This window comes from Macaca mulatta, chromosome 11, assembly GCF_049350105.2.
Source record: "Macaca mulatta isolate MMU2019108-1 chromosome 11, T2T-MMU8v2.0, whole genome shotgun sequence".
NCBI lineage: Eukaryota > Metazoa > Chordata > Mammalia > Primates > Cercopithecidae > Macaca > Macaca mulatta.
Window position 1 is genome coordinate 47,212,947 of NC_133416.1, and position 22,530 is coordinate 47,235,476.

The window sequence follows — 22,530 nt, forward strand, 5'->3', positions numbered from 1 at the left end:
CTTTGCTGTCTTTACCTCAATGTTTTTCTTCCTCTGTGCTTCCCTAGCATGTGGTAGTTACATATTTCTGGAACCTTGTTTGAACACCTGTTTGAGGACTGTTTGAGCACAATCCTTCTGGATTGTGACACCCTCAAGAGAGCAGATATACAAAGATGGCTTTGTATACTAAATGACTGGCCCTCATAGATACCTAGTACATATTTGTCAAATGAATGAATGCATTCTATTTTTGGAATAATTCTATTCAGAATGAGATAAAGTTTACTTTAAGCTATGAAGAAAGAAGTTTCTTAGCAACTCTTAAAATAATCACAAAGAATGACTGTTTAACTTAATATAAACCAGTTTGTTTTAATAAAATATTTGACAATAGTCATGGTTACACAATGCATAAATTATGACTAAATTATTGTCAGGAAGGAAAGATCTTTACTTATTATTTCAAAAGCTATTTTGCTAGTCTATTAAAAGCTATTAAAACTGCACTTCTTAAGATTAAATTCTATAATTGAACATTTTAACTAACCAAGATATTATCTCTTTCCCACTGACATTATTTCAAATTAAGCTTAACTATTCCTTTTTAGCCTTTGGAAAGTATTCTGAGTCTGTGTTCTATAAATATACTTAGAGAGGCATGTCTTATAAAGGATTTGGATACTGTTCAGTGATGTATGACTTGGCTTTAGTTTTTCTATTCTTAATCTCTCAGCTTTTCTCTTCAGCATGGCAAGAGTACCTAATGGCCTTTCAGTAAGCCCTTAGTAAATTTTTCTTTCAAGCCCATTACTTACTGTGAAGGTCAACTTCATTAGTGTATTTATCTTATTTTTTTCAGCCCAAAATAGGTATATTGAAATGAATGGGCCTAATGTCAAATGTCCCAACTACATCCTGGAAGAGAGAGAATCTTCTGCTGTATTAGTTGATGCAATTAAATAATATGTACTCTCCAGGCCATCATACAATTCAAAGTTCAGGGTATCATTGCCGTTCTCTTCTAATCCTTCCAGAAGTGATTGGTACTAGGTAATGGAGTAACTATTAATTGATATAATGTGAGCCAAAACTAACAGTCACGAATAAGCAAAGAATTTAAATTTAACTCCATTAAGTCTTGTGAAAAATTATTTTCAACCTAGGTTGTCACATAGCTGTGACATCACATCAAATGCTGTAGTCAATTTGACATCATGGGGCAGAGAAGACAGAGTTGGAAATCAGAATTTTATAGACATATAATGTGATAATAGCATTAGTAGCTGAGACACGGTAAGCTCACTGACCATGTTTCCAGAATGGATAAGACCTGGTTGAGATGAAAACTTTATGTTTTTTTTTTATATTAACTAGCTTTTACTCTTTGCCTGAAATGTTCAACTCTAGTTGCTCATGATTGCGTGGGTTAGTCTCCAAAAGGATGGAATTTAATGTTACCCATCATCTTTTCCAAGACAATGTTTTATTCATTCTAACTCAGCCCAAAATACTCTTTTTTAACCTTAATATCTAACATGATTAGGTTTATGGTAAATTATATACTCAAACAGAAGAAGAGACTAATAGCAAGCAAAAGTCTTATATTTTCATTTGTTTTCATCCAAAAAGTAGAAAATATTTTCCAAACATTGGGAAACATTTTAGTCAGAAAAATAAATATCAATGGTAAATAGGATAGAGAAAAATTTTAAATCTGAGCTAAACCTCTATATGGTTTTAAGAAAATCAAAACTATTAAATAAATGGCAAGTACAACAAAATCCCATCAATTCTTATTTAACTTATTTGAAATAGCTAAAATATTCACATGATCATTGAGGGTATTCAGAATTGCCTTTAAGTAATTGTTCATATATACTAAAGAAAAGTCTCCAAAAATTCGGTCTTTGCCTGAGATAGATTTGTCTTAAAATTGAAATCATTCGCTTATCAGATTTGACCGTTTTTTAAAGCGTAACTTTACTTTGTAATATTAGACTTGTATGTTTTGATTTTCTTCTATAATACCACTTAACTTTAAGGGTCAAAGTGAGCACAGAATTTTTGATGCTTGGCATAATGGACATGTATATTTAAGGAAATTAGGAGAGAAATTATTATAATGTAATCACATTTGAATAAGATTTCCTGGGCATTTTCTGGCAGATACCTCCATTCAGCCATGATTATATACCGAGACTTGAAGCCCCACAATGTGCTGCTTTTCACACTGTATCCCAATGCTGCCATCATTGCAAAGATTGCTGACTACGGCATTGCTCAGTACTGCTGTAGAATGGGGATAAAAACGTCAGAGGGCACACCAGGTAGGTGATCAGGTTTGTCTCATAATTCTGTCTTCAGGATGGATAACCACTGACCTCAGATGTGAGTTCAGAAGAGTCAAAAGGAAACCAGAGTCTATCACATTGCGAACAGAGGTTTACTGTGTGAAAAATTGCAAGCATTACATTGTGATTTTTATCATTGTATTTTGTAGGAAAAAAGACAATTGATGTAATTTTTCAGGGCAAAAACTGAATAAAAAAGAAGAGAACATTTGATATCAAGTTATATTTTTATAAGTTAGATTTTTAGATTCTTTAGATACTCTAGAGGTTGTAAAAAGTAACAGCAAAAACTTCAGTCTAGGTACTGTTGACACTTGTGAGGCAAATCAAATTCAGGTCCACAGATTCTTTTTCATAACTCTGAAATCCACAAATTCTTTTTCATAACTCTGAAAACCCCAAGTTTTTTTTTTTTAATAACTAATTTGGTGTCAAAACCTAAGCAAACTGACTTGATGCTTATTACAGTCTTTATTTCTCATGCCCAGTGTGAATATGCGTACATTTTGCTGCAGAAATATATACATGTTTGAGTACAGGGGGCCGGCCCTGACCCTTGAAAGGGTTTCTGTGCACATCACTAACTACCCCATGGAATATTCCCTCCCTTTCTCAGTTCCCACTCCACTTCTTCAACTCAAATTCATCAGAATTTCAAGCTCAGATTCCTAAAAAGCAGTTATGGGGCCAGTGATCTGTACAGACATGTTGTCTCAGACATCAGTTTGAGCAGGAAATACAACATTTAGGGGTTGGCATTTGTTTGGAGGGGGGGATCACTCTATCTTTAGGGAAACTTTATATAGTTAGTTATTTGTAAGTAAAATTACAGGTGGCTATACGTCATCTTGATGATTGCAACTCAATTAAATCACCATGCCTGACACAGAAGAAAATATGCTAGAGGATATCTCACTAGGGAAAAGGTTCCAGTTCAATTCTTGCCCACTCAACTTTTGTATTTAGATAAACAAATGGCTCCAGATTCCAATGCCTGGTTTTATTTTTGCTCCAAATACATATATACTCTTTTGTTTTGCATAGGTACATTTTAGAAGTAGACTGTGTATTCTCATAAACACTTCAAAGTGTATGTTCTGGCTGAGAGTGTCTTTGTGTAGTTCAATGAAATTAATTATAATTTTTTTCAGTACCGTGCTGTGCGTCAGGCCCAGTGCCAGGTATATTAGAGACAAGATCTCTTATCCTCATGCCAGGGCTGAAAGTTAGCTATTATTTTCTCATTTGCCAAATGAGAAAACTGAGGCTCAGGGAGATTATATAACTTGCAGAATATCACTCAGTAATTGGCCGAGATAAGAATTCGGTCTGAATGAGAACCAGATCCAGAGATATTTGGCTTTAAATTCTATAGTCTCTTCTAAACCATATGTGACTCTAACATGAAGAAGCTTATTTAATTTTCCCTATTAAAAAAGTCAAAACAAAACAATAGAGCCATGAATAGCAAATATTGTCAATGAGAGGTTTGGAAAAACAATCTTAAAAGATGAAATTCCATAGACCTCATATATTCCTACCTGAAAAAAGTGGGCACAGGACAATGATTTTCTTTTGGAAGATCTGCTCATTTTTGTCATGGGACATGAAGGTGGACTGGACCACTCAGTTTCTTCTTTCTGCATCTCCCAACCCAGTCTTTCTGTTCATGGGGTGAAAATCTGTTGTTGAAGCCTTGTCTACTTAATTGGACAGTGGAACTCTCGGGTCTCTATGGGCTGTGTTCTTGTACTTGGGCTCTGCTTCTCTGCTCTGTGGTCTGGGTCAGCTAGCAGCCACTCAGTTCACCTTGGTTCAGACTCATGGCCTTTCATTTTCAGTATCTGATTTCTGGTTTTGCTCAATACCTGTCTAAAATGTAATACCCATCTGATTCTTCATACCAAGTGACACAATTGCTCCTGATCCCTTTTAATCTCCAATATTGAATGGTGGTAACATAAATATGGAGACAGATCATGACAGAAACCCAGGGCCTAATCTTTTGTGCCCACTCTTCTCACAGGCTTCTTAATACTTTGGAAGCTTTTTTTTTTTTTTTTTTTTTTTCTGGCTGTAACCTAGATTTTCCCTTTATCATTACTCTATTATTGTTAGAGCACTTCTAATTATCTTAGCCCTAAACTCTGCCTCCAATTTTAAATAACAATAATTCTCACTCCTACTAATACTGCTACTAGTACTACTGTCACCAAACTTTTTCTTCCCCAAAGCAGTTCTGTTTGGGAAGAAAACAGTTCCCTCTCATACAATTTCAGTTATCTTCTTGTCTTTTCTGTTTCATGAATCTTCCTGTTAATGTTACATCTTTTAACATGGAAACTTCTAGAGAAACAAAAGACGATGGATTTGTTAAACTTTTTGGGTGCAGTTTTATACGAACTCTTACCGAAGTGTGTGCATTATGAGTGTGGGTCCATTACAGCTGTAATAGGAGCAGAACCTTCCAGAGCATGAGCGATGTGCTGGGCTTGTGCTTAGCTCTGTCCATGAGTTGAGCATCTCAATCCTTAGGACCCTCTGATATATGTGCTATTACTATTTCTAGTCTATAGATGCAGAGACTAAAGTTTAGAGAGTATCAAAAACATTTACAAGGTCCTATAGGACAAAACTGTAAGACAAAATGCATACCCAAGCAGCTTGAGAGCAGAGCTCCTGTCCAGCACTGTGATAGCTGGGGACGCAGAAACGGAAACAATGCAATTATTGACAAGGGCCGTGGTGCCATGTCTGTCCATATTTTGAAAATAATTATGGTATGGATATTTTCACCTTTAAATAACTTGGAGGGTTTCAACATTAACTCAGTCAAATGGATATATTTATATCATATCTGGTTGGGAGTGACAGTTAATTCTGGGTCCTGTGGCAATTGCACTTTTAACTGAGATGAATGCTGACTGATGGCTTTAACATTTAACTAATGTGATATTATTTAACACACCCACATAAATACTACAGTCTTTGGGTAAATAAAATGTTACTGGCTGGACATACACGAATATCTGATGGAGATTATGGAACATACTCTACTCATATTTCTCTGAAAGTAAAAAATAAAGTATATGTTTCAGTACACAATGTGATATATACTCAGACTTAATTCATAAATTTCTCTTATTCTTCATCTATGGATCCTTTATTTATTTACTTATTGCATTTGTTAAAATACAAGCTTCTCTGAAAAATTATTTCTAAAAATAGTTTTTAGACAATCATATTTTCTCAAGTATTTTAACATTATGATCATTATGATAATTCTCCAAGGGGAAATTATACTTATTTTTTATTCATTTATTCATTCATTTGGCAACAATATATTGAACATTTACCAAGCACCAAACTGGCTCTACCGCTTAATAGTGGCATGACGTTCATCAGGAAATTGTTAGTGCAATCAAGAACACTAGAGATTCACTGGGAGAATTTAAATTAGCTTTTAGAAGGATATTATATTAGAATTGAGGCACTTGATGAATCTATAAATAATACTATGTTTTCATGCTAGAGATCGTGCCAATGAAGATATTTACTTTGAAAAGGGGAAGATGAGAAGTTTAAAAGCATTTCCATATTGAAGTAAATATTCATTTCCATATCTTCACAGTTATCTTCTCAGAGTTCTCTGACTCATTGTGAAAAAAAATTCCAACCTTCTGCACAGCTCTACGATCTTCAGATTGTTGCCTAGAGGGGTAAAATCTATTCTAAAAGGAGGTGTGCACTGGATGAGAATTTAGAATTAGATGAAATAACCCCTAGAGTCTTTTCCTGCTTTAAGAGCCTGTGATTCCAAATTCTAACAGTGCATTTATCAAGAAAAAAATATGCTGAACATTTTAGTAGTTTTTGAATAGTACCTGGATAAAATAGATACCTAATAAATGTGCTCAATGAATAATAAATAACTGATTAAGATTTAAATAAACCTCCCAAATCTCTTTCACATTCTAAGATGGGAAGCATAAAGGTTGTTAATGAACTAGTGACTGCGTGGGTAGCTCATTATTTTTAAGTACTCTTGACTTTGCTGTTCATTATCTGTGTGGCCTTAGGAAAATACATATATTTCTGAAAGGATTATGTCATTTGTAAAATAGAAAGTCCTTATCTGTCTACCACAGATGATTCTTGTGCATATCAAAAGAAATATTCAATAAGGCATCTGTAAAATAGTAGAGAGAGATGAATTAGGAGCTATTGTGATTCGTTTACATTATGTCACAGGTGCACTTTATTAGGGATATGTTTTAGAGCTGTCTTAATTACGTAATTCTTTAACTTAGATTGTGAGAATGATATTATGGTTATATAGGAAAATACCCTTATTCTAAGGAAATGTATATGTATGTCTGAAACATTGTATCTGTAACTTAATATAGTATATAAATTATGCTAATTTACATGATAATTATATGTAATTATATTACTATGTTACTATGTATACAATCTATTTACATGCATGTATGTGGGGGAATGTTATCCTCGGTTAGTGTAGTAGGAGTTATCATGCTCAAATTCGATATCTCCACCCTTCCAACTCTTCATGCTTTTCTAGCATGGTGAGGACTGCTGAGCTCCATCTTTTGCTGGTAGTCTCTCTGTCAAATAGAACTGTTTCCAAATTCAGTCATTTACTCCTTGAAGGCTATGAATTCATACTTTGTTATATTTTTCTGGCTGCATATTTAAATTACTCTTACAATCATATAAGTTCATTGTAAAAATTTTCGAAATAAAAAGGAAGATAAAATGTACAGATAATTTTAGCAAATGAAATAATAATTATATTGGGATGTTTTCTTCTTAGATTTTAATTATGTACATTCCCATCAACTTTTTATTTTGAAAATGTTTAAGCCTACAGAACAGTTGAAAGAATAGTACAGGCCAAGTGCAGTGGCTCCTGCCTGTAATCCCAGCACTTTGGGAGGCTGAGGTGGGTGGATCACTTGAGGTCAGGAGTTCAAGACCAGCCTGGCCAACATGGTGAAACCCCGTGTCTACTAAAAATACAAAAATTAGCTGGGCATGGTGGTGGGCACCTGTAATCCCTGCTACTCGGGAGGCTGAGGCAGGTGAATCGCTTGACACCAGGAGGCGGAGGTTGCAGAGAGCCGAGATCACACCACTGCACTCCAGCCTGGGCAAGAGAATGAGATCTCCATCTCAAAAAAAAAAAAAAAAAGAAAGAAAGAATAGTGCAGTATACACTCATATACCCTACACATAAATTCATTGGTTATTTACTTTTTGCCCTACTTGTTCTTTCTTGCTCTGTTTGCATATGAATGAATCGCTGAAATTAAGTTGTAGACATCATGCCATGTAATCTCTGAACAGTGTGTGTGTATTTCTTTAGAATAAGGATGTTTAATCCAGTCTGTCACTGATGGACATTTGGGTTGATTCCAAGTCTTTGCTATTGTGAATAGTGCCGCAATAAACATACGTGTGCATATGTCTTTATAGCAGCATGATTTATAATCCTTTGTGTATATACCCATACACCATGGAATACTATGCAGCCATAAAAAGGGATGAGTTTGTGTCCTTTGTAGGGACATGGATGCAGCTGGAAACCATCATTCTCAGCAAACTATCGCAAGAACAGAAAACCAAACACTGCATGTTCTCACTCATAGGTGGGAACTGAACAATGAGATCACTTGGACTCGGGAAGGGGAACATCACACACCGGGGCCTATCACGGGGAGTGGGGAGGAGGGAGGGATAGCATTGAGAGTTATACCTGATGTAAATGACGAATTGATGGGTGCTGACGAGTTGATGGGTGCAGCACGCCAACATGGCACAGGTATACATATGTAACAAACCTGCACGTTATGCACATGTACCCTAGAACTTAAAGTATAATAATAATAAAAAAAAAGAATAAGGATGTTTACTTACATGATCATAATACCATTATCACAGCTAAGAAAATAATTCAGTTGATTTTTTCCACATATTTGATAACTTTCTGTCTATCCAGGATTCTATCCTACATTTTCTTTTAATTTATGTCATAGCATATCATCTTAGAAAGTGATCCTTAAGTTACTGCATGGTATACATTGTTTAATTGTTTAACCATTTCCCTTTGTGATTGGATTTCTTTAGGTTGTTTATATTTTTATTATTATCACAAATGTTGAAATCACTCTTTTTTTCTGAAGAATTTAAAAGTAATTTATCTCTCTTGTGGAATAAAAGATTTATTTCCCCTTAAAAGAATTTCAGGCATGAACCCAAGAGAGAAGGCATTTTTTGTTTTAGTTGTTGTTGTTATTTTTATTTTTTATTTTTTGGGTAGAAGGAGCAAAGTGACAAGTTCAGGAAATAATGAGAGTGTTAGAATTTTGGTCAGGTTAAAGTGAGTTGGAGTGAAGTTTAGAAATCTTTCTGCTCATCTCTCCTGTTTTTAAAACACTGTCCTGGAAATAGTTAATATTAGGAATGAGAAAAATGATATAGGTTTTCCTAGTAAGCTTTATTTCTTAATTATGAAATACTACTTAATAACTTACCATTGAATGTTTATCCTTATTATCCTTCAAGGTAATTTTATTGAAGATTGAAGATACTTATAATAAAGATTGAAAGGATTTTATTGTCCTTTGAGGTCAATCTCGGGGGATGAGATGTTATGAGACAGGACAATTAATTGACTTGATCAAAGTACCTGGTTATAAAAATAACACAGCCTGGTTTAGAACGTCTCTTCCTGACTCTCTTGTTTGGCATAGAGCCTAAGTGTATGCCTCCTTGGATGTATGAGCCCTGATGTTGGGCATATTTATTTTATCTGCTTGCTTTCAGGGTTTCGTGCACCTGAAGTTGCCAGAGGAAATGTCATTTATAATCAACAAGCTGATGTTTATTCATTTGGTTTGCTACTCTATGACATTTTGACAACTGGAGGTAGAATAGTAGAGGGTTTGAAGTTTCCAAATGAGTTTGATGAATTAGCAATACAAGGAAAATTACCTGGTAAGCTCTGTTTCCTCTACAATGAAGATTATTTTTTCTTAATATCAGCAGCCTTATTTTTATGTAATTGTAGTTGTATGCTTAATTCCTTAAACAGATGATCATTTTTTGTTTAAAGCATAAATATTCTTAAATCCTATGGCATATTAATGAAAGTCACCTGAAAAAGGTAGCAATTTTAGGCTTTTTAAAAGAATTCTAAATTAATATTGGTGTATTTAGTATTATATTTAGAAATATACTCAGAAAAGGAAATTGCTGTTAGAACTCCACATTTGGTGATTTTTAATTTTCATAAATAATTACTATGTACTCATTATCCTGGAATGTTTTCATTTTCTTGGAGTGAAATAATTTACATGCAGGAATGGAAGACTGAATGATGTATAATAATAATTTTTAGTAAGAATCGGTAAATGCATATTTAATGTTATCAAAGCTCATTTGGAATGGTTGTCTCAGGCTTTCAAGAAATTAGAGGACTTTGTAATTCATTCCTTAGCCATTACTTTGGTTCTCACCCCAAAATACCCTTTTAAATTTGTTTAGCTCTTCTCATATTTTCTGCTTTCCCTTTCATTTAAAAAATACTTTTGAGTGTACACGACGTGCCACGTACAGGAAATAGAACTTTATCTTTTTTGAGTGTAACTTCAAGATTGTGGCAAAACACAACTTATTATTAATTGGATAAACCTTAGATATAATCTAGGTATTTCCTTTATCTTACTAGTTTTCTAGTGAAAATATTCAGGTCTCTGCTGGGTACAGTGGCTCACACCTGTAATCCCAGCACTTTGGGAGGCCCAGGCAGGCGCATCACTTGAGGCCAGGAGCTGGAGACCAGCCGGGCCAACATGGTGAAACCCTGTCTCTACTAAAAATACAAAAATTAGCTGGGCGTGGTGGTACGTGCCTGTAGTCCCAGCTACCAAGGAGGCTGAGGCATGAGAATAGCTTGAACCTGGGAGGTGGAGGTTGCAGTGAGCCAAGATCGCACCACTGCACTCCACCCTAAGCAACAGTGAGACTCTATCTTAAAAAAAAAAAAAAAAAAAAAATCAGTTCTGCATTCTGCATCAACCGGAAGAATAAGCAACATCTTATAAAAAACAAATGTGCACAAACCATCTGTGAGGACATAAGGATTAAATGCTTGCCTACTTTGAGTATTAAAATTAAAAGTAGAAGCTTAATTATTATATGAGTAAAAGTGTTTCCAAAGTCTATTTGAAATGCAGGTATAGAATGAAAATCTATTATTTTATTAAATTGTTATTTGGGTCTCTTTTGATTCCATAAAAAAACGTCTTTTTCCACAGCTCTTAGTGGAGATCAATTTAACAAAATTAGCTTTTATTTTGTGATAAGTAAATTTACATAAATATAGGATTATGGAGATAATATTTTTCTTTGCAATATCTGGACCTTTTATAAACATTGAGGGGAAATATAAGTGTTCTTACTTATTTAGTATGCTAGCATGATGTGTTTTAATGTTTTAGATCCAGTTAAAGAATATGGTTGTGCCCCATGGCCTATGGTTGAGAAATTAATTACAAAGTGTTTGAAAGAAAATCCTCAAGAAAGGCCTACTTCTGCCCAGGTATTCTTATAATAAAATTTTGTTAATATTTTGTACAGAACATCATGTGCATATATGCATATATATATAAAATCTTCAAATATATATATACTTAAACACATAAATAAACACACACAGACAGAATTAAAAATACTTATAAGGCAAACCTCCTATAATTTTCACCATCCCAGGCACAGAAAAAGGACATTGCCAAAACCCCACGTGCTCCCATATGCCTGTCTCCTCTCCTCTTCTTCGAAATGCCTGCCCATTATTTTGCCCATTTTTCTGTTGACTCTTTTGCCTACAAATCAAACGAGAAAAAAATTTTCATATATAACCTACTAATCCTTTGTTGGTTTTATATGTTGCAAATTTCTTTTTCGAGTTCATGGCTTGATTTTTAAATTTGCTGTAGGGTGCCCACTAATGAACATAATTTCTTAATTTTAATATATATAAATTTAACAATCCTTTTTCCTCCTTTTTCTAGTTATTCCTGTTCGGTCCTGTTGTAGAGTCCATCTTTCTTTTAGAGCCACAAAAATATTTACCTATGATTTCTTCAAGCGTTTTAAAAGTTTGGTTTTGACAATTTTTTAATCCATTGGAATTGACATTTTTATCTGTATCCAACTCCTTTTTTTAATGTGGAAAACTAGTTTTTTCAGCTTGATTTACTAAATGGTTTCTCCCCTTTTGTCCCATTGATCTGATGTGTCCCTTTTGTAATTTATTAAAGATAATGCACATATCCACATGTACACTGTCTTCCACTGATCAACTCGCTTATTTTTCCTCCAGTACTAACCTGTCTTAATTCCTGTAGCTTTATAATGCTCTCTCCCTATTTACTTTTCTCATCCAGGAATATTTTAACCAGTCTTAGGCTTAGCTTTTCTACATAAAATTTAGATGCATGCTGTCAAATCTTATGAAAAACCCTATTGTCCTTTGGATTGGTCTTAGATTAATATGGAAGCAATCTGGAGAGGATATCCTTATGGTATTAAGTCTTTGGAATCCTTTTTTTTTTTTTTTTTTTTTTTGAGAGAGAGGGTCTCGCTCTGTTACCTAGGCTGGAGTGCAGTGGCAGGGTCACAGCTCAATGCAGCTTTGACTTCCTGGGCTCAAGCTATCCTGTCACCTCAGTCTCCATCAGCCAATTGTGTGCCACCAGGCCTGGTTAACTTTTCCTTTAATTTTTTTTTGTAGAGAATGAGTCTCACTATGTTGCCTAGGCTGGTCTTGAACTCCTGGCCTCAAGCAATCCTCCAGCCTAGGCCTCCCAAAGTGCCGGGATTATAGGCATGAGCCACTTGTACCTGGCCAAGTCTTCCTATTCTGGAATGGCATAAATTCTCTCTGTTTATTTAGGTCTTCTCAAGTGTCTTTCAATAAAGTTTTGTAATGCTACGTATAGGTCTTGCATATCTTTGGCTGGATTTTCTTGCTGCAAATTGCTTCAAATGCAATTCACGGCTTGAGATTTGTTTTTTAACTGCCTAGTTGATGTAAATCTGGTCTATGAATTGTACTGACAACAAGCTTGTGAATAGCAATTTTTCAGCAACCTTTTGCTCCCTCTCCCCCTTTCCCTGCACAGTCCCAAAGCAACTTTCCTTATATACCAGTGAAGGTGGAAATGTGGACAGGTTGATTTCTGCTTCTTGTTTATGCTGAATATGCAGTCCCTTAGGGTCCCAGCTTTATGGGTACAGTCCCTTTACTAAGACTGTCTTATCTTGGGAAGGCCGTAGACTCTAACTTCTTTCCCATGGGCCCCACAAAGCATCCAAGAGTATACATTTATTTTGTCTCACTTTGTCTTGGCAGACAAATGTCTTCAGGGCAAGTCTGGCTTTAGGGTCAACTGACCCCTCTGGTTTCTGTCTCTCACTGTGATTTTGGCCTGATAATGCCTTATGGTGTCAGATCTTCAATGTTTTTAATACATTGTTTTTAAAAAAAATCATTTAGCATTTTAAATTGTTTTTAGTTGGAAGATTTGCCCAAGTAACCTCATCCACCATATTATCTGAAAGAGAACTCTTGTGATGTTTTATACTTACACACATTTTAATAAATGTGGGTTATCTGTAGGTTGGGAGCTCTTGATTTTGTGTTATAATTAATTGGAAAAGTTTTAACTTTAAATTTTCTGATCAAAAATAGTCAAGTACAACTATGTTGACTTTATCAAACATTACATGCTTTCTTTTCTACATGGCTTACTTGTTTTTAAATTTAGGTTACCACCAATGTTAGTCACATGAACTTTTATATTTATGTCCACAGTAAACATTTTTCATAACTTGTTGTTTTACTATATTCTTTTTTCATTTTCAACTGTATTTCACTTATACTTAACAGAATATATAACAAGTATATATATATATATGACAATATTAAAAAGCTTAGACATACTTATTTTATCTTTAAAATATAACATATACTAGGCAAGACAGGAAAACTCGTCACTTTTATGGGATGAGGCACAGAGAGAGTAATGGGCTTTCTTGGTGTCTCCTGAGTGGTGGGTAAGTGGCCATGTCACACCTCTAATCCCAGTTTCCTGACTTATGGTTCTGTTTTCTTACAGTGCCTTCACACTGTCTTTCCAGATCATTAGTGTTTGAAGGACAAACATAAAAACATAATCTAGAGGTGACTTCTAAATTTTGTTACCAAAGACTGAAATTCCTGTTCCTTTCAACTACTAGAAGCTCAACTAAATTGTTGTCCCAAGGGTTTTTCTCTCACTTACGATGGCTCTGCAATGTAGAATTGCATGAAGAGTACCTCCTGACTCTGCTAAAATCCTATTTAATTGACCCTTGAGATTTTCAAGTGAAAAAAAAACACTACACATACCAAAAAGTATCAAGTACAGTTTAAAAATACAGATCTGCCTTTTCATGTAATTGTATCTGTAGTTTAGACACTAATCTTGATGAGCTAGTTGGGTTCCAGTTTAACAGTTTTCGGTTTTGCTTGACAGAGCTATAACATTTAAGTCTATGTTTGATTTTTCAAGGGAAATGAGTTAACTTGATAAGTACTGTTTTGTTGTCTTTGAACTTTCTCAGGTCTTTGACATTTTGAATTCAGCTGAATTAGTCTGTCTGACGAGACACATTTTATTACCTAAAAACGTAATTGTTGACTGCATGGTTGCTACACATCACAACAGCAGGAATGCAAGCATTTGGCTGGGCTGTGGGCACACCAACAGAGGACAGCTCTCATTTCTTGACTTAAATACTGAAGGATACACTTCTGAGGTAAATCCAATGCTCTTTAAATCTTTTGTAATTTAAAGCATATACCAGTTAGAAAGTTACTTAGGGATAATTTTTTAAATTTATTTTGTACAAAGTAAAAATTTACAAATTTTACTTTTACAAAGTAAAAACAAAAGTATAAATGTTTTACAAAGAAAATAAGAGCCAATGTAGGAATATTATTCAATTAGCCTTCTGTTAGAACAAGAGTATTCAGGGGGACGGAGCAAGATGGCCGAATAGGAACAGTTCCAGTGTCCAGCTCCCAGCGCGAGCGACACAGAAGACCGGTGATTTCTGCATTTTCAACGGAGGTACTGGGTTCATCTCACTAGGGAGTGCCGGACAATCGGTGCTGGTCAGCTGCTGCAGCCCGACCAGCGAGTGCTGAAGCAGGGCGAGGCATCGCCTCACCTGGGAAGCTCAAGGGGGAAGGGAATCCCTTTTCCTAGTCAGGGGAACTGAGACACACAACACCTGGAAAATCGGGTAACTCCCACCCCAATACTGCGCTTTACCAAGGGTCTTAGCAAACGGGCACACCAGGAGATTATATCCCATACCTGGACGGGAGGGTCCCATGCTCACGGAGCCTCCCTCATTGCTAGCACAGCAGTCTGCAATCTAACGGCAAGGCAGCAGTGAGGCTGGGGGAGGGGCACCTGCCATTGCTGAGGCTTAAGTACGTAAACAAAGCCGCTGGGAAGCTCGAACTGGCTAGAGCTCACAGCAGCTCAGGGAGGCCTGCCTGTCTCTGTAGACTCCACCTCTGGGGACAGGGTACAGCAAAACAACAACAACAACAACAACAAAGCAGCAGAAACCTCTGCAGACACAAACGACTCTGTCTGACAGCTTTGAAGAGAGCAGTGGATCTCCCAACACGGAGGATGAGATCTGAGAACGGACAGACTGCCTGCTCAAGTGGGTCCCTGACCCCTGAGTAGCCTAACTGGGAGACATCCCCACTAGGGGCAGACCGACACCCTACACCTCACACGGTGGAGTACACCCCTGAGAGGAAGCTTCCAAAGCAAGAATCAGATGGGTACACACACTGTTCAGCAATATTCTATCTTCTGCAGCCTCTGCTGCTGATACCCGGGCAAACAGGGTCTGGAGTGGACCTCAAGCAATCTCCAGCAGACCTACAGCTAAGGGTCCTGACTGTTAGAAGGAAAACTAACAAACAGGAAGGACACCCACACCAAAACCCAATCAGTACGTCACCATCATCAAAGACCAGAGGCAGATAAAACCACATGGATGGGGAAAAAGCAGGGCAGAAAAGCTGGAAATTCAAAAAATAAGAGCGCATCTCCCCCGGCAAAGGAACGCAGCTCGTCACCAGCAACAGATCAAAGCTGGATGGAGAATGACTTTGACGAGTTGAGAGAAGAAGGCTTCAGTCGATCAAACTTCTCAGAGCTAAAGGAAGAACTACGTACCCAGCGCAAAGAAACTAAAAATCTTGAAAAAAGAGTGGAAGAACTGATAACTAGAATGATTAATGCAGAGAAGGCCATAAACGAACTGACAGAGATGAAAACCATGACACGAGAAATACGTGACAAATGCACAAGCCTCAGTAACCAATTCAACCAACTGGAAGAAAGAGTATCAGCGATTGAGGATCAAATGAATGAAATGAAGTGAGAAGAGAAATCTAAAGAAAAAAGAAGAAAAAGAAATGAACAAAGCCTGCAAGAAGTATGGGATTATGTAAAAAGACCAAATCTACGTCTGATTGGGGTGCCTGAAAGTGAGGGGGAAAATGGAACCAAGTTGGAAAACACTCTACAGGATATCAACCCGGAGAACTTCCCCAACCTAGTAGGGCAGGCCAACATTCAAATTCAGGAAATACAGAGAACGCCACAAAGATACTCCTCAAGAAGAGCAACTCCAAGACACATAATTGCCAGATTCACCAAAGTTGAAATGAAGGAAAAAATCTTAAGGGCAACCAGAGAGAAAGGTCGGGTTAACCACAAAGGAAAGCCCATCAAACTAACAGCAGATCTCTCAGCAGAAACTCTACAAGCCAGAAGAGAGTGGGGGCCAATATTCAACATTCTTAAAGAAAAGAATTTTCAACCCAGAATTTCATATCCAGCCAAACTAAGTTTCATAAGTGAAGGAGAAATAAAATCCTTTACAGACAAGCAAATGTTTAGAGATTTTGTCACCACCAGGCCTGCCTTACAAGAGACCCTGAAGGAAGCACTCAACATGGAAAGGAACAACCGGTACCAGCCATTGCAAAAACATTCCAAAGTGTAAAGACCATCAAGGCTAGGAACAAAATGCATCAACTAACGAGCAAAGTAACCGGTTAATATCATAATGGCAGGATCAAGTTCACATATAACCATATTAACTTAAATGTAAATGGACTAAATGCTCCAATTAAAAGACACAGACTGGCAAATTGGATAAAGTATCAAGACCCATCAGTTTGCTGTATTCAGGAGACCCATCTCACATGCAGAGACACACATAGGCTCAAAATAAAGGGATGGAGGAAGATTTACCAAGCAAATGGAGAACAAAAAAAAGCAGGGGTTGCAATACTAGTCTCTGATAAAACAGATTTTAAACCATCAAAGATGGAAAGAGACAAAGAAGGCCATTACATAATGGTAAAGGCATCAATTCAACAGGAAGAGCTAACTATCCTCAATATATATGCACCCAATACAGGAGCACCCAGATTCATAAAGCAAGTCCTTAGAGACTTATGAAGAGACTTAGACTCCCATACAATAATAATGGGAGACTTCAACACCCCACTGTCAACATTAGACAGAACAACGAGACAGAAAGTTAACAAGGATATCCAGGAATTGAACTCTTCTCTGCAGCAAGCAGACCCAATAGACATCTAAAGAACTCTCCACCCCAAATCAACAGAATATACATTCTTCTCAGCACCACATCGCACTTATTCCAAAATTAACCACGTAATTGGAAGTAAAGCACTCCTCAGCAAATGTACAAGAACAGAAATTATAACAAACTGTCTCTCAGACCACAGTGCAATCAAACTAGAACTCAGGACTAAGAAACTCAATCAAAACTGCTCAACTACATGGAAACTGAATAACCTGCTCCTGAATGACTACTGGGTACATAATGAAATGAAGGCAGAAATAAAGATGTTCTTTGAAACCAATGAGAACAAAGACACAACATACCAGAATCTCTGGGACACATTTAAAGCAGTGTATAGAGGGAAATTTATAGCACTAAATGCCCACAAGAGAAAGCAGGAAAGACCTAAAATTGACACTCTAACATCACAATTAAAAGAACTAGAGAAGCAAGAGCAAACACATTCAAAAGCTAGCAGAAGGCAAGAAATAACTAAGATCAGAGCAGAACTGAAGGAGATAGAGACACAAAAAACCCTCCAAAAAATCAATGAATCCAGGAGTTGGTTTTTTGAAAAGATCAACAAAATTGACAGACCTCTAACAAGACTAATAAAGAAGAAAAGAGAGAAGAATCAAATAGATGCAATAAAAAATGATAAAGGGGATATCACCACCGACCCCACAGAAATACAAACTACCATCAGAGAATACTATAAACACCTCTACGCAAATAAACTGGAAAATCTAGAAGAAATGGATAATTTCCCGGACACTTACACTCTCCTAAGACTAAACCAGGAAGAAGCTGAATCCCTGAATAGACCAATAGCAGGCTCTGAAATTGAGGCAATAATTAATAGCCTACCAACCAAAAAAAGTCCAGGACCAGATGGATTCACAGCTGAATTCTACCAGAGGTACAAGGAGGAGCTGGTACCATTCCTTCTGAAACTATTCCAATCAATAGAAAAAGAGGGAATCCTCCCTAACTCATTTTATGAGGCCAACATCATCCTGATACCAAAGCCTGGCAGAGACACAACAAAAAAACAGAATTTTAGACCAATATCCTTGATGAACATTGATGCAAAAATCTTCAATAAAATACTGGCAAACCGGATCCAGCAGCACATCAAAAAGCTTATCCACAATGATCAAGTGGGCTTCACCCCTGGGATGCAAGGCTGCTTCAACATACGCAAATCAATAAACGTAATCCAGCATATAAACAGAACCAACGACAAAAACCACATGATTATCTCAATAGATGCAGAAAAGGCTTTTGACAAAATTCAACAGCCCTTCATGCTAAAAACGCTCAATAAATTCGGTATTGATGGGACCTATCTCAAAATAATAAGAGCTATTTATGACAAACCCACAGCCAATATCATACTGAATGGGCAAAAACTGAAAAAATTCCCTTTGAAAACTGGCACAGGACAAGGATGGCCTCTCTCACCACCCCTATTCAACGTAGTGTTAGAAGTTCTGGCTAGGGCAATCAGGCAAGAGAAAGAAATAAAGGGTATTCAGTTAGGAAAAGAAGAAGTCAAATTGTCCCTGATTGCAGATGACATGATTGTATACTTAGAAAGCCCCATTGTCTCAGCCCAAAATCTCCTTAAGCTGATAAGAAACTTTAGCAAAGTCTCAGGATACAAAATTAATGTGCAAAAATCACAAGCATTCTTATACACCAGTAAAAGACAAACAGAAAGCCAAATCATGAACGAACTTCCATTCACAATTGCTTCAAAGAGAATGAAATACCTAGGAATCCAACTTACTAGGAATGTAAAGGACCTCTTCAAGGAGAACTACAAACCACTGCTCAGTGAAATAAAACAGGACACAAACAAATGGAAGAACATACCATGCTCGTGGATAGAAAGAACCAATATCGTGAAAATGGCCATAGTGCCCAAGGTAATTTATAGATTCAATGCCATCCCCATCAAGCTACCAATGAGTCTCTTCACAGAATTGGAAAAAACTGCTTTAAAGTTCATATGGAACCAAAAAAGAGCCCGCATCTCCAAGACAATCCTAAGTCAAAGGAACAAAGCTGGAGGCATCATGCTACCTGACTTCAAACTATACTACAAGGCTACAGTAACCAAAACAGCATGGTACTGGTACCAAAACAGAGATATAGACCAATGGAACAGAACAGAGCCCTCAGAAATAATACCACACATCTACAGCCATCTGATCTTTGACAAACCTGAGAAAAACAAGAAATGGGGAAAGGATTCCCTATTTAATAAATGGTGCTGGGAAAATTGGCTAGCCATAAGTAGAAAGCTGAAACTGGATCCTTTCCTTACTCCTTATACGAAAATTAATTCAAGATGGATTAGAGACTTAAATATTAGACCTAATACCATAAAAACCCTGGAAGAAAACCTAGGTAATACCATTCAGGACATAGGCATGGGCAAGGACTTCATGTCTAAAACACCAAAAGCAACAGCAACAAAAGCCAAAATTGACAAATGGGATCTAATTAAACTAAAGAGCTTCTGCACAGCAAAAGAAACTACCATCAGAGTGAACAGGCAACCTACAGAATGGGAGAAAATTTTTGCAATCTACTCATCTGACAAAGGCCTAATATCCAGAACCTACAAAGAACTCAAACAAATTTACAAGAAGAAAACAAACAACCCCATCAAAAAGTGGGCAAAGGATATGAACAGACATTTTTCAAAAGAAGACATTCATACAGCCAACAGACACATGAAAAAATGCTCATCATCACTGGCCATCAGAGAAATGCAAATCAAAACCACAATGAGATACCATCTCACACCAGTTAGAATGGCAATCATTAAAAAGTCAGGAAACAACAGGTGCTGGAGAGGATGTGGAGAAATAGGAACACTTTTACACTGTTGGTGGGATTGTAAACTAGTTCAACCATTATGGAAAACAGTATGGCCATTCCTCAAGGATCTAGAACTAGAAGTACCATATGACCCAGCCATCCCATTACTGGTGATATACCCAAAGGATTATAAATCATGGTGCTATAAAGACACATGCACACGTATGTTTATTGCGGCACTATTCACAATAGCAAAGCCTTGGAATCAACCCAAATGTCCATCAGTGACAGACTGGATTAAGAAAATGTGGCACATATACACCATGGAATACTATGCAGCCATAAAAAACGATGAGTTTGTGTCCTTTGTAGGGACATGGATGCAGCTGGAAACCATCATTCTTAGCAAACTATCACAAGAACAGAAAACCAAACACCGCATGTTCTCACTCATAGGTGGGAACTGAACAATGAGATCACTTGGACTCGGGAAGGGGAACATCACACACCGGGGCCTATCAATGTTGAGGGGGGAGGGCGGAGGGATTGCACTGGGAGTTATACCTGATGTAAATGATGAGTTGATGGGTGCTGACGAGTTGATGGGTGCAGCACACCAACATGGCACAAGTATACATATGTAACAAACCTGCACGTTATGCACATGTACCCTAGAACTTAAAGTATAATAATAATAAAAAAAAGAAGAAGAGTATTCAAGAGCTAGTGTGTTTTGCTTTAGGATAACAGTATATGTCTTAGTTCAGCGTCCCCAGAAACACCCTGAGATGTTGCACAAGTGATTTAAAGAAAGAGAATCTTAGAGGGAAGTAAAGGAAGCCAGAAAGGGCAGAGGAAGAAGCTCAGCAGAAATGTGGTTTCTCAGGAGGTCTAGCCTCAGTCTCTGCCCACAAGGAGCTCTGGAGTATGAACAGTAGCACAGAATTTTCCCACCGCCAGGCAAGGGGGCCAGTCTTTTATTCTCACATACTGGTCACTCATTGGCTGCAATCTGCTGGGAGGTGGGGGTAGTGTAACTTACAAGGCATTTCTGGGAAAGCTGCCTCTTGTCATCTGAGGGCATTCTGGGGTAAAGAGCACAGGTCTGAACTATAGTAGCCAACACTCATGGTAGCCAGGGGTGGCGTACCTGATTAATAAAGGAGATCCGGGCATGGCTCTACAAGTGGATCAATACATTGTATTGGCAAATATAAGATAAATTTCTAGACTTAAAAGACAACCTAATATTTTGACTGCTGCCTGGAAATAAATATTGTGCCTTGACATTAGTTCTGAAGTTAAATAATATTCTTATATGGTTTGAAGGAATGAGAATTCACACTGAACAATAATTTTTAATTTTACTTTCAGATGTTATCTTGATAGACAAAACTTGTTTGCCAATTAACTCAATTGTTATTGAAAATTAAATAAAATTGGCATTGTTTTTAAAAGTAAATGCAAGAAAGCAAAAAGAGTTAAGTATGTTGATAACAGAATCCTTTATTTTGTACAAGTTCTAGTTGCTTAAGCTTAAATCAAAGCCTTGTAAGAATATTTTCTTTTCTTAACAGGAGGTTGCTGATAGTAGAATATTGTGCTTAGCCTTGGTGCATCTTCCTGTTCAAAAAGAAAGCTGGATTGTGTCCGGGACACAGTCTGGTACTCTCCTGGTCATCAATACCGAAGATGGGAAAAAGAGACATACCCTAGAAAAGATGACTGATTCCATCACTTGTTTGTATTGCAATTCCTTTTCCAAGCAAAGGTATGGTAGTGAATTTGATCATTGGGGGAAATTACAGACCTTTTAAATGACTTAATTGTGTGCAGAATTGTTATTGCATCAGTAAAGATTGTTCATTTTTAACCTATTTGCATTGGTTTGCATATATTAAAGGGAATTGTGGAAGGTCACAGAGATATTTGTTATTTTTCTGAATACAGACCTAGCTGAGACAGTTATAAAATAAGTCAACCATTTCTTCAGGCCTACCAGCCCTGCTCCTGGTATTACCTCAACTGTGGCTCTCTCTCTTTACTTCTCCTCAGATCAATGCATCTTTGTAGGGCCTATTCAAGGATAAATTCTCATTCATTCATTCTTTGAATATGTGTGTGTGTGTGTGTGTGTGTGTGTGTGTGTGTGTGTGTGTGTGTATAAAAAAGCCCATTGTGTGCCAGGCTTAAACATACCAACTATCTATGAAATTAAGAAAAAAATTAAATAAATGAATTAATAAATTCTGAATTGGTGAAAATGACTTAGCTTTTATCAGTTGCAGGGTTCTTGTCCCAAAGAAATATATCTACATAGCAAAATTTCAGGTGTGAGTTGTAGGTTGGTGTCTGTAATGGGGCAGGATGATTTCCAGGAGGCATTAAGATTATATACCCCATATATTTCTCTGGTTTAAGTTAGTATTGGAAAAAAAGTATTAGAAAAATGTGAAGCCTGTTTTTGGAACCTGAAATATCAGCTCCACTGGCAGTTTCGGAGTTGAAATTATTTGAATATGGTCAAAGAAAAATTTCAATGGATGGGATTGGGCCAGGAAGACTTTATTCAAGCCTGTCACAACAGGGGAGAGAGATCTGATTG

At 36.8% G+C, this 22,530-nt stretch overlaps 1 protein-coding gene across 5 annotated transcripts in view; it reads left to right on the forward strand.

The window, feature by feature from the left end:
* LRRK2 (leucine rich repeat kinase 2) overlaps positions 1–22,530 on the forward strand; it is a 147,799-nt gene that overhangs the window by 111,236 nt on the left and 14,033 nt on the right. For 4 of the 5 annotated variants that reach the window (XR_013400962.1, XM_077953862.1, XM_077953863.1 and 1 more), the window contains 5 exons: positions 2,149–2,309; positions 9,180–9,350; positions 10,856–10,956; positions 14,025–14,219; positions 21,503–21,696. Coding sequence is in view for 3 of the 5 variants with exons in the window: in XM_077953862.1 (XP_077809988.1) it covers positions 2,149–2,309; positions 9,180–9,350; positions 10,856–10,956; positions 14,025–14,219; positions 21,503–21,696 (822 nt within the window). In the remaining 2 variants the exon portion in view is untranslated. The remainder of the gene's footprint in view (positions 1–2,148; positions 2,310–9,179; positions 9,351–10,855; positions 10,957–14,024; positions 14,220–21,502; positions 21,697–22,530) is intronic. The other variant, XR_013400963.1, reaches the window with a different exon arrangement.